At 37.7% G+C, this 13357-nt stretch overlaps 1 protein-coding gene across 13 annotated transcripts in view; it reads left to right on the forward strand.

Annotated features, from left to right (window-relative positions):
- LOC124711044 (C-Jun-amino-terminal kinase-interacting protein 4) overlaps window positions 1-13357 on the forward strand; it is a 265595-nt gene that overhangs the window by 105288 nt on the left and 146950 nt on the right. For 12 of the 13 annotated variants that reach the window (XM_047241003.1, XM_047240972.1, XM_047240971.1 and 9 more), the window contains 4 exons: window positions 2888-3055; window positions 3277-3460; window positions 3557-3781; window positions 12797-12907. In XM_047241003.1, coding sequence (XP_047096959.1) covers window positions 2888-3055; window positions 3277-3460; window positions 3557-3781; window positions 12797-12907 — 688 coding nt within the window. The remainder of the gene's footprint in view (window positions 1-2887; window positions 3056-3276; window positions 3461-3556; window positions 3782-12796; window positions 12908-13357) is intronic. The other variant, XM_047241012.1, reaches the window with a different exon arrangement.

Consider the following 13357-nt stretch of genomic DNA (forward strand, 5'->3'; position numbering starts at 1 on the left):
TATGTACACTGTGCAATACTTGATGATGTCTCCCAGCAAATCAAACTTATTAGAATTTTTTTAGATTAATGTACCAACAATTTCCATTTAGTGCAGGCACCTTGCCTGCAGTGGCTTGAAAGTAGTTTGCATTTTATCCAGATGAGGCACTTTCATAGTTCTTGTTAATTGTTGCCAACTTCCCATCTATTTGGACTAATACAGAAGTATTGCCCAGCCTAACACTTTGTTCAGTAACATAACTATGACAAACATTACACCCAGTGTAGTTTCGTTAAGTTGGCAGTGTTATAAGATAAAGTACTGCAGCATGAGTTGTTCCCCCTTTTAACGAGTTCGGTTACTTCAAAACTAGGAAGACAGGGCTTGAGGAAGTTAACTGAATTTAACGCTACCTGCTAGACAATGCTTTGCCAGTGTCATTTTATGTCAGTTACACTTATTTTTCTCCATGAACATTACTTCATTAAGTTCAAAAGGCAGACATTTATAGTTTTAGTAATGCAGATGTGGATGTGAATTAACATTGTAAACATAGAAAATTTGAAGGGACCAATAAAGAATTTCAGTACCTTATGAAAACCGTATTACGTTGCATATGAAAAACATTTATTTATTGATGACCAGTCTTGGACTATTTTTCCACTATCACATTGGCCATAAATGTAAGTCTTGCATAAACACTGTCAACCATCTGACAGCAATGTGCATACATTATCTGTTACTACAGTTATTGATTTCATGGCCAATTTTCCCCTTGTATGACTTGTGCAGTGAAAGGCTGAGGTTTGTGGCTGATTTTATAATGAACAAACAGTTAAAAACTGGTCACCTGTAAATAAAAATGTTCTTCCTGTGCAATTAGGAAAGTTTTTGTAACAGTCGTTGGAATTGGAAAGTTGCAGATCCAGTCCAACCCCAGCATACTGAAGATACAGAACCAATAAAAATATTGCAAACAGTGGGAAAACACTAATTCCAAGTCATAAAATTGAACTCGCTCTGGGGGTATCCTCACCCTAATCAACAAGCGGACAGCATGCACAGCAGGTTCAAGGCACCATGATATCCTGCTGTATCATAAACAAAAAGAGTTGCAAGATTGATTTATTATTATTAGAAAATTACTCCATGAAAAGTACTATTCCTTACTGCTTGCAGGAAACTAATAATGCTTTGAAATTTGTACTTTGCGGGAGAATCCCTCAACGCGGCCATGTTTATATGACTGCAGCTCAGACTGACATTTTGAACTCAGCAGTGATAGGCATGCGATGCAAGAGATGTAAATTTGCCACTTGCATTCTTCAATACTGTTAAAGATTGACAGAAACACTACCTTTGTGCCAAGGAACTAACACCTCTGGGAAGAAAGATACAGCGGAGCAGTTTTTCGTCTTTCCTATTCCTGTCTGCTGCTCAATGCCTCTTCTGTTTTCACCATTTTTTACTTGGTTGTTTAAACAAATCTGTTGGTCTTGGCTTTGATAAGTGTCCTTGAATATAAATATGAAGTATTAGATTAATGTTCTGTTCAAGGTTTATTTATTGTTTCTTCTCCAAGACCAAGTGTGATGATAGGAATAATAAAATTATTAAGTAAAACTATAATTTGCAGTATTAAAAAAAACTTAGGTGACATAACTGAGTCAGCACATTAAAAACATGTTAAATAATATTGTAATATGTCATGTGGTAACAAAAATAGTGTCCACTAAGATTTTCAGGTGCTCAAAATTCAAAATTAGTCCAGAAAACATAAAATTGAATAGTCTTCCTATTTTCTGTAACCAAGTATCTAAGGTTCATAATTCATCCAGGTTACTGCAGATTAGCAAGAGGAGTGTTCATGTGTAACTCATCACACTCAGAGAATTCCTTAGTATTAATGTAGCCCCATTTCTTCAAATCCTCTTTATACTGGAATATGCCTGTCCGGATGTTATTCAGGACTTTCCATGTTGAATTAAGGAGCTCTAAACCATTAGAAAATTCCTTCTTCAGATTTTTCCTTGGACCTATTGTAGATTAATTCTGCCACAGTTCTACTCTGCCTTTATTAGGTGGTGTTGTGGTTGCTTTGGTTGATTGTAAAAATATCTCTTGATTTCAGCCTCAGTGGCTGAGGAATATATGTCTGGGAGCCTGTCAGTTGCTTCTATTTTTCAGCCTGTGCAGCAGTTCTTCTCTTTGCTCATGGTGGAGCTATGCCCATAAGTTGAAAGATCTGACTTGCAGAAATACCGAAACAAAATGTTCCACAAGCTGCAATCAAATAAATCAAAATGCAGCAGCGAACTGATTTTTTCATTTACCATCCTGCCCATCTTCAACAGACACAATATCCATAGGATATAGTTTGCTATTGTACAGTTGTCAATAGGCAACTGATAACAACCACTAACATTACAGCTGTAATAATCACAAGTAAAATTTACTTTTCCACATGTTCAAAGCAACAAATTATATTTTTACACAAAATATGCTGTTGTGGTGGAAAACAAATTTCTGAGGTTGGTTTGCATGTTTCATCAAACAGGAAACCTGAAAATGAGAAATGATGATAAATCCACTGTGATAAGTTGGTGAGAGAATATCCTTGACAGTTGCCATGATCTTGGCGTAGCTGCTCCACACATCTACCTCAGTTGATTAAGTAATGGCAATGGCTCGGTATCATCACAGCTCTATAGACGAATATAATTTTTGTCTGTGACTGTCTGCACTTCACATTTTAAAGCTGACAACAGTGTTACTACCTGTTGGGGATCGTCCCTTGCCAGCTGTACTAGAGTCTCACTGAGATCATAGTGTCAGTGTATCCTGTCTAACTTCAGGATTAATTTACTTTAATTTTTGTTGTGAAATATGAATTTTTACTTAATAGATCTGGTGTGCAGCTGGAGTAAATCTCACTGGTGGCCGTACACGTGACGGTGGGAATATTGTTGGAGCAAGTGTGTTTTATACACGCCCAGAAGGTGAGGAGAAAGGTGAAGAAGAACAATCTGAAAAGAACTGCTCTGAGATTGAAAAACTTGATCAAGAATTAAAGGTAAGACAACCAAACAAAATTTGGAGACCATGGGTAAGGTTGTCAAACAAAATGTAGAGATTTCGGGAATGTGTTAAGAGCAGGATGCTTTATTTATGTATTACTGTGAAACATTGTTTAGCGATATCAGTGTATTGATTATATTTGCAATCAAATAATATTTTCACAGTAGCTATCACTGTTACTAAGAAGCCTTGATTATATTTCCATCACTTTAATAGGAAGGCGAAAAACTGGGGAAGGAATGTGAAGAATTGGAACAACAGCTTTCATCACTAGTTTGGATATGCACCAGCACACATTCTTGTAGTAAAGTGACTGTTATTGATGCCAATAATCCAGCTGATGTCTTAGAAACCTTCAGTGTCTGTAGTTCACACTTGCTCTGTATTGCAAGTGTTCCAGGTACATTAAATTTTTATGCCTGAGAAGTAATTGAAAAATTACACGTTTTGTGATTAAAAACAGAAATGTAAATACTTTTTAAATGTTTTTTTATAGGAGCCAGAGAGACTGATTATGTTAATGGAGATGAGATAAACAATAAGGAAGCTTCTGAATTACAAGAAGAAAACAACCGAGAAATTGAAGAAAAGTCTGAAGAAAATCATGAAAATGAGGAATGTGAAACAGAAAATGAACCTAATATTGGAAAGATAACATTAGTGAGCTGTGCTACTGGGAGTGAAGCCCCAGAACAGGTTGCTAATTCATCATCAAATAAAGGTACATACATTACAAGCTACTAAAATAGTTTATTACAGACTTAAACTCTTAACTACGGTATGTTGATGATTTTCACTTATGGACCGTCTGACAGCAACTGAATAAAACACAATTTTAGTGCCATACGCGTTTCGCCTTTATTTTCTGCAAGGCATCATCAGTGGCCTGTAATATGTACATATGTTAGCTATTTTATTTACATTTTTGTCGCTGTGCCTATAGGTTATAAACAGTTCTGGTGGTTGGTATTTCCTATTAAGTAGTAATGTTTTGAACTGTACTTACAGGTTGCGTAGACAGTTTCTTACATATTACGCTCCTGTTGCATTTTTGGCCTTGTTCTTCTTCCTATGAGCGCCAATTTGCTGTTTTTTCTGCATTCCACAGCACTATGCACTGAACGCTTTTAATGCAATGTTTTGGTTTCTGTTGCCGACTGTCAAATATTTTTGCCAAAGATCGAAATATGTACATACTACAGGCCACTGATGATGCCTTGCAGAAAATAAAGGCGAAACGCGTATGGCACTAAAATTGTGTTTTATTCAGTTGCTGTCTCAGACGGTCCATAAGTGAAAATCATCAACATACCGTAGTATTACGCGCAACTGAGGAGGACAGGACCAAAAAATTGAAGATGTTAAACTCTTAATTTTGAGTTACAAGTTTGCCAATCTGAGAGAGACAGATGTGTACATGATTAAATTGATTATATGTGAAGCAATAAATGATAAAACTTCAAACTGTTGCTGAGTTTCAACAATACTAGGAATTTTCTAATATTGTTGGTATTCCAACCTGGAGTTTCCATTGTTTGATGTTGCTGAGTTTTGACAGATAAGGGGAAAATGACTTATAAAAATCTTTGAGAAGTTGAAATTCACTCTCATATTGTTTCATAATTTTCATTTGAAGGAGGGACTGCAAGGGATGTGGCATGAATAAAGTTAAACATTGTTGTTGTTGTTGTTGTTGTTGTGGTCTTCAGTCCTGAGACTGGTTTGATGCAGCTCTCCATGCTACTCTATCCTGTGCAAGCTTTTTCATCTCCCAGTACCTACTGCAACCTACATCCTTCTGAATCTGCTTAGTGTATTCATCTCTTGGTCTCCCTCTACGATTTTCACCCTCCACGCTGCCCTCCAATACTAAATTGGTGATCCCTTGATGCCTCAGAACATGTCCTACCAACCGATCCCTTCTTCTGGTCAAGTTGTGCCACAAACTTCTCTTCTCCCCAATCCTATTCAATACTTCCTCATTAGTTATGTGATCTACCCATCTAATCTTCAGCATTCTTCTGTAGCACCACATTTCGAAAGCTTCTATTCTCTTCTTGTCCAAACTATTCATCGTCCATGTTTCACTTCCATACATGGCTACACTCCATACGAATACTCTCAGAAATGACTTCCTGACACTTAAATCAATACAGGATGTTAACAAATTTCTCTTCTTCAGAAACGCCTTCCTTGCCATTGCCAGCCTACATTTTATATCCTCTCTACTTCGACCATCATCAGTTATTTTGCTCCCCAAATAGCAAAACTTCTTTACTACTTTAAGTGCCTCATTTCCTAATCTAATTCCCTCAGCATCACCCGACTTAATTAGACTACATTCCATTATCCTTGTTTTGCTTTTGTTGATGTTCATCTTATATCCTCCTTTCAAGACACTGTCCATTCCATTCAACTGCTCTTCCAAGTCCATTGCTGTCTCTGACAGAATTACAATGTCATCAGCGAACCTCAAAGTTTTTATTTCTTCTCCATGGATTTTAATACCTACTCCGAATTTTTCTTTTGTTTCCTTTACTGCTTGCTCAATATACAGATTGAACAACATCGGGGAGAGGCTACAACCCTGTCTTACTCCCTTCCCAACCACTGCTTCCCTTTCATGTCCCTCGACTCTTATAACTGCCATCTGGTTTCTGTACAAATTGTAAATAGCTTTTCGCTCCCTGTATTTTACCCCTGCCACCTTTAGAATTTGAAAGAGAGTATTCCAGTCAACATTGTCAAAAGCTTTCTCTAAGTCTACAAATGCTAGAAACGTAGGTTTGCCTTTCCTTAATCTTTCTTCTAAAATAAGTCGTAAGGTCAGTATTGCCTCACGTGTTCCAGTGTTTCTACGGAATCCAAACTGATCTTCCCCGAGGTTGGCTTCTACTAGTTTTTCCATTCGTCTGTAAAGAATTCGTGTTAGTATTTTGCAGCTGTGACTTATTAAACTGATAGTTCGATAATTCTCACATCTGTCAACACCTGCTTTCTTTGGGATTGGAATTATTATATTCTTCTTGAAGTCTGAGGGTATTTCGCCTGTTTCATACATCTTGCTCACCAGATGGTAGAGTTTTGTCAGGACTGGCTCTCCCACGGCCGTCAGTAGTTCCAATGGAATATTGTCTACTCCGGGGGCCTTGTTTCGACTCAGGTCTTTCAGTGCTCTGTCAAACTCTTCACGCAGTATCATATCTCCCATTTCATCTTCATCTACATCCTCTTCCATTTCCATAGTATTGTCCTCAAGTACATCGCCCTTGTATAGACTCTCTATATACTCCTTCCACCTTTCTGCTTTCCCTTCTTTGCTTAGAACTGGGTTTCCATCTGAGCTCTTGATATTCATACAAGTCGTTCTCTTATCTCCAAAGGTCTCTTTAATTTTCCTGTAGGCGGTATCTATCTTACCCCTAGTGAGATAGGCCTCTACATCCTTACATTTGTCCTCTAGCCATCCCTGCTTAGCCATTTTGCACTTCCTGTTGATCTCATTTTTGAGACGTTTGTATTCCTTTTTGCCTGTTTCACTTACTGCATTTTTATATTTTCTCCTTTCATCAATTAAATTCAATATTTCTTCTGTTACCCAAGGATTTCTACTAGCCCTCGTCTTTTTACCTACTTGATCCTCTGCTGCCTTCACTACTTCATCCCTCAAAGCTACCCATTCTTCTTCTACTGTATTTATTTCCCCCATTCCTGTCAATTGCTCCCTTATGCTCTCCCTGAATCTCTGTACAACCTCTGGTTCTTTTAGTTTATCCAGGTCCCATCTCCTTAAATTCCCACCTTTTTGCAGTTTCTTCAGTTTTAATCTACAGGTCATAACCAATAGATTGTGGTCCGAGTCCACATCTGCCCCTGGAAATGTCTTACAATTTAAAACCTGGTTCCTAAATCTCTGTCTTACCATTATATAATCTATCTGAAACCTTCTAGTATCTCCAGGGTTCTTCCATGTATACAACCTTCTTTCATGATTCTTAAACCAAGTGTTAGGTATGATTATGTTGTGCTCTGTGCAAAATTCTACAAGGCGGCTTCCTCTTTCATTTCTGTCCCCCAATCCATATTCACCTACTATGTTTCCTTCTCTCCCTTTTCCTACACTCGAATTCCAGTCACCCATGACTATTAAATTTTCGTCTCCCTTCACAATCTGAATAATTTCTTTTATTTCATCATACATTTCTTCAATTTCTTCGTCATCTGCAGAGCTAGTTGGCATATAAACTTGTACTACTGTAGTAGGTGTGGGCTTCGTGTCTATCTTGGCCACAATAATGCGTTCACTATGCTGTTTGTAGTAGCTTACCCGCATTCCTATTTTCCTATTCATTATTAAACCTACTCCTGCATTACCCCTATTTGATTTTGTGTTATAACCCTGTAGTCACCTGACCAGAAGTCTTGTTCCTCCTGCCACCGAACTTCACTAATTCCCACTATATCTAACTTCAACCTATCCATTTCCCTTTTTAAATTTTCTAACCTACCTGCCCGATTAAGGGATCTGACATTCCACGCTCCGATCCGTAGAACGCCAGTTTTCTTTCTCCTGATAACGACATCCTCTTGAGTAGTCCCCGCCCGGAGATCCGAATGGGGGACTATTTTACCTCCGGAATATTTTACCCAAGAGGACGCCATCATCATGTAATCATACAGTAAAGCTGCATGCCCTCGGGAAAAATTACGGCTGTAGTTTCCCCTTGCTTTCAGCCGTTCGCAGTACCAGCACAGCAAGGCCGTTTTGGTTATTGTTACAAGGCCAGATCAGTCAATCATCCAGACTGTTGCCCTTGCAACTACTGAAAAGGCTGCTGCCCCTCTTCAGGAACTACACGTTTGTCTGGCCTCTCAACAGATACCCCTCCGTTGTGGTTGCACCTACGGTACGGCTATCTGTATCGCTGAGGCACGCAAGCCTCCCCACCAACGGCAAGGTCCATGGTTCATGGGGGGAGTTACACATTAAAGGGCAGAAACAACCCCATTGTAAACCACTACTGGAAAGCACACAAATAACAATTTGACTGCTACTTTGAAACATAGCTACTGCTGTTCATCTTACACTACTTAGCTGTTGTTTTCATCTGCTACTCAATACTGAGAATTTATATAACTTAATGATTCAGAGAATTTACATACCTGAGTCAATATATTGTGATAAATTATAAGAAGACTGGTCAATAAGGTACTCTTCTAGTTTGTTTTTGAAAATTTGAGGCTTTGTGATTTTCTGGTAGACATCTGTTGCCTATTGAAGACTTCTGCATTAGACTACAAAAGCCCCATTTTCCATCCTGAAACTAGACAACAAGGATTCATAGTCTATGCTAATTTTCTACTTCTGATATTTTGGTTGTTAATTTCATAGTTCAATGTAAATTAACTTTTATTAGTAATTACAAATACAGTACTGTTACAGAAAAATTACTTTGGAAGCTGTCTAAGAAACCCAAGATAAGAATCTCAAGGTCCTTGAAGAGGCTTCTGCAAGTGCTTGGTTACAACTTTACTAATATTGTTACTGCACTTCTATGTGAAACGAATATTGTTTTGATGTTACTTACTTTGCACCAGAATATTGTGGCTTAGGAGGGTATTTTGAGAAAGTATGCTAGCATCCCTCTAAATGATCATCATTGATGGGAAGTTAAACCTTGTGGTAGGATTCTGCCTATAAGTCAACACAGTGGGAAAGATTTTTAAATGCAGGGCAGGCAGAACTCAGTTTTTTATTAACTTAACCACAGCTGGTGCTACTTCAGTTTCTTATTCCTCTGGATGACAAATAATTCCACACGTAGGGTTTAATATAGTGTGTGTGCACATTGATATCTGTTTGTGGAATCTGTGAGTCATTTCCATTTGTTTGGAATTGCATAATATGAACTATTACATTTGATGGTAATATCTGTGGGTAGCTTTGAGACATGAAATAGTGAAGGCAGCAGAGGATCAAATAGGTAAAAAGACTAGACCTCATAGAAATTCGTGGATATCACAAGACATATTGAAAGAGAAAACATAAAAATGCAGCAAATGACGCAGGCAAGAGGAAATAGAAACATCTAAAATATGAGATTAATAATAAGTGCGAAATGGCTAAGCAGGAATGTCTGGATGACAAATGTAGCTATTTAGAAGCATATATCGCTGGGGGAAAGATATTTACTGCCTACAGGAAAATTAAAGAGGCTTTTGGAGAAAAGATAAGAGACTGTAAGAATATAAAGAGCTGAGTTAGAAAACTAGTACAAAGTAAGGAAGGAAAAGGTGGAAATAGTATATAGAAGGTTTGCACTAGGGAGATGAGCTTGAAGACAATGTTATAGAAAAGGAAGAGGACATAGATGAAGATGAGATGGATATGATACTGCAAGAAGAATTTCTCCGAACACTGAAAAACCTAGGTCAAAACAATGCCCCCGGAGCAGGCAACATTCCCTCAGAACTGCTGATATCCCACCAGCCATTACTAAACTATTCCACTTGGTATGCAAGATGTATAAGACATACGAAAAACCCTCAGACTTCAAGAAGAATGTAATAATTCCAATTCCATAGAAAGCAAGTGCCAACAGGTGTGAATATTACCAAACTATCAATTTAAAAGTCTTGGCTGCAAATAACGAACACGAATTCTTTACAGAGGAATTGAAAAACTGGCAGAAGCTGATCTTGGGCAGATCAGTTTGGATTCTGGAGAAATGTAGGAAAATGTGAGGCAACACTGACCTGAAAACTTATCATAGAAGATAGGTTAAAGAAAGGCAAAATTGAGTTTGAGGCATTCGTAGACTTGGAGAGCACTTTTGAGAATGCTGACTCGAAAAGTCTCTTTGAAATTATGAAGATATAATGGGTAAAATACAAAGAGCAAAAGGCTATTTACAACTTGTACGGAAGCCCAATGGCAGTTATAAGTGTGTCTAGGGGCATGAAAGGGAAGCAGTGCTTGAGAAGGGAGTGAGACAGGGTTATAGCCTCTTCTTGATGTTATTCTGCCTGTACACTGAGCAAGCAGTAAAGGAAATCAGAGAAGAATTTAGAGTAGGAATTGAAGTTCAAGGAAGAGAAATAAAAGCTTTGAAGTTTGCTGATGACACTGTATTTCATCAGAGACAACGAAGTACTTGGATGAGCAGATGAATAGAATGGACACTATCTTTAAAGGAGGATGTGAGATGAACATCAACAAAAGCAAAACACAGACAATGGAATGTAGTCACATTAAGTCAAGTGCTGTTGTGGGAACTAGATTAGGAAACGAGGCACTAAAAGTAGTGCATGAGTTTTGCTGTTTGGGCAGAAAAATGCCTGATGATGGCCAAACTAGAGATATAAAATGTAGATGGCAATGGCTGATAAAGCATTTCTGAAGTAGAGAAATCTGCTGGCATAGAATGTAGACTTAAGTATCAGGAATTCTTTTTCTTACGTTATTTGTCTTTAGTGTAGCCATATATTTAAGTGAAACGTGGATGATAAACAGTTTATACGATAAGAGAATAAAAGGAAAGAAGAAATTTGGTACTACAAAAGAATGCTGAAGATTAGATGAGTAGATCGTGTAACTAATGAGGAGATACTGAATGAAAGAGGGTGTGTCAGCTGCTGGTTGTATGCAGCCAGTGAGAGAGCAGCATGTAGATGCATAGTTTTGTTGATCTGTTGTACTTTCTGGAATGATGAGATCACCCAGGTAATGCCATAAAATACTCCCAGACCACAATGCTCCCACCTTCAACCTGGATCCTTTTGAACGTTGTTGCTGGGTATTTGCTTTCAGATGTTTCACATTGTATACACAAAATTCCATCTGTCTGATGGAGCGTAAAACGTGATTCATCTGAAAAGGCCACCTGTCGCCACTCGATAGACATCCATTTGTGCTATTGACATGCAAATTCCAGCCTTCGTCAATGATGAACAGCAGTTGGCATGGGTGCATGAATCAGGCAGCTGCTGTGGAGGCCTATAAGCAGCAGTGTTCGTTGAATTGTTGTTGAGGAGTCATTTTTGGTATCCCCTTGGTTCATCTGGCCAGTTGCCCGACTGTTGCACAACTATTCATCCATAAACATCTTCACAGCCATCATTCACCCCTGTCATTTATGGCCTGTACTATACCAAAGTTCCCTCAGCATCAGTTCTGAAAGTGCCATTTTGCTGTGCATGGTAGACTTTGGCCACAGCAGCATGCAAGGAGTTTACAAACTTCACCATTTTGGAAGTGCTTCCACCCTTGGCCTGAAAGCCAGTGATCATGTCCTTCTGGATGTCAGTTAAATTGCTCCATTTCCACATTACGACAATGACTGCACAGTTTTCCGTTTTCTCCAGATATGATTTATATACCTTACACTGCTGTTGCTTCCATCTGCTGTCTGTGAGTGGTTATTGCATGTCAAACATATGCAGTGATCATATTTATGTGAATGGACCATGTGCAGTCTCTGGTTCTCAGATCTCACAGAGTGTGCTCTTACTGTGTGATGTTAAGGGGAAGTTGCTGCTACTCAAGCAAGAAAATTTTTACAGGGGAAAACTCTGTTCTTTGCACAAAAGGTTCTACTGAACCAGGTTGGCACAATGCAAATGGTGAGGAATTACAGATTTTCTTTCTTCCTATGTTGAGTCACAGACATGTGATAAATATATAACCATTTTGTTTACCAAACTAATGATATTATAGTAGGATAAACACACATTTTGGGAGATTTTTATTTATTTCCAGGTTAAGTTCAGAGGTAAAATGTAGATGCTTATGTTGAGGTTTTTTAGTTTTGAATTTGGTCGAAAGTGCCCATTAAGTCTTTGTACTCAGCAAGTTGATGAACGACTCAACATCATAATGTTCTGTCGTGAGGTTCACAGTATAGCTGATATTAATAATAGGATATATTTAAGAGTTTTTTGTGAAGAATTGGAGGCAATAATTGAAGTATGTATCTTCTTGTTAAATAGTATGTTGTATGTATCTGAATTGTCAAACTGCTATTAAATAAAGTCATAATTACTAAATGTATTGGCGAAAATCCATGTTGGTTTATTTTGTCAAAATAATAGGGGATAAGCTGCACCACTGAAAAAGTTTTTCCACTCTTCTTATGTGTGTAGCTGTGAAGCTTCTTTTGAGAAATTAAATCTATTGTGTTTTGTTTTTTAATTATGGAATCTGTGATGTGTTTGAAGCAATTTCACATTTTTTTGTCTTTGTCTGTTGCCATGTGCTTGCTTAAACATGTAGGCAATGTGGAAAATATTGAAGTAGATAGCTTCAATGGGATTTTCAGTATTAATAATGACCCTTAACTAATTCAGGATAAGAACAAAAACAGACTAGCTGTCACTCATTTTGAATGTTGTTTATCAGATTGTTTCTCATCAGTTTTCTCCCAAATGAATTCTGTTTTTGTTTTCACATTTTAAAATACATTTGTCTTTTAGGACTTTTAAAATTATATTTTAATTCATTTTAGCACTTTTATTTTTAAAGAAAAATTATATCTGGCTGTGGGAAATTAGTTTCTTTACTATCATGGTACAAAAAATCCCAGAGAGGGACACTTAAAAGTTTGAGAACATACGATTATTTGTGCATTTCAATGCACATTACAGCTTTCAGTTATGTAAAATAACCATAAAAGAAATATTATGGCTGGTAAAGCCATGGGCAATTGAGAGTCCCATAATAAGGGTAACTGTTTTTCAGACTCACTTATATCAGTAGACTCTGAGGCTGATAGTGATGCTACTCCCACACGTCGTTTGGTGAAGGAAGTGACTGGGGTAGTGAAAGATGGCGTTTCAGAAATACCAAAAGGTAACTATAACAGTGAGTCTTTGTTACTGCTGAAAATCCTGAGTTCTTTCTGCATTGTTTTATCAACTTTCTTTCATTTGTTATGTCTCCTTGTCCTTTCTCTTCCTCACTTCCAACTCTTGCCGCTTCTCCTTCCTCCTGCTCCATCATTGGTTCTCACCTGGTAGTCCCTCTCTCCATTCCCCTCTGTCTATTCACCAGTCACATTCTGTAGCACACATAGAAGCATTCAGTATATTACAGAAAATATGTGCCAGATTTCTGTGACTCATTCAGATTTAGATTCTCTGTAAATTTTCATAACTTCATTTATTTTTCTGCTCACAATATTTGTCCATCAGTGTCCTAAATCATTCACGTGAAATGGACTCGTATGCCAAAATGTTTATAGCGAGATTAAACTTCTCTCTTGTTGCAACTACAGTTGTTAGCTGAGTGTTAGCCAATAAC

Source organism: Schistocerca piceifrons, chromosome 1 (genome assembly GCF_021461385.2).
Source record: "Schistocerca piceifrons isolate TAMUIC-IGC-003096 chromosome 1, iqSchPice1.1, whole genome shotgun sequence".
NCBI classification, from domain to species: Eukaryota; Metazoa; Arthropoda; class Insecta; order Orthoptera; family Acrididae; genus Schistocerca; species Schistocerca piceifrons.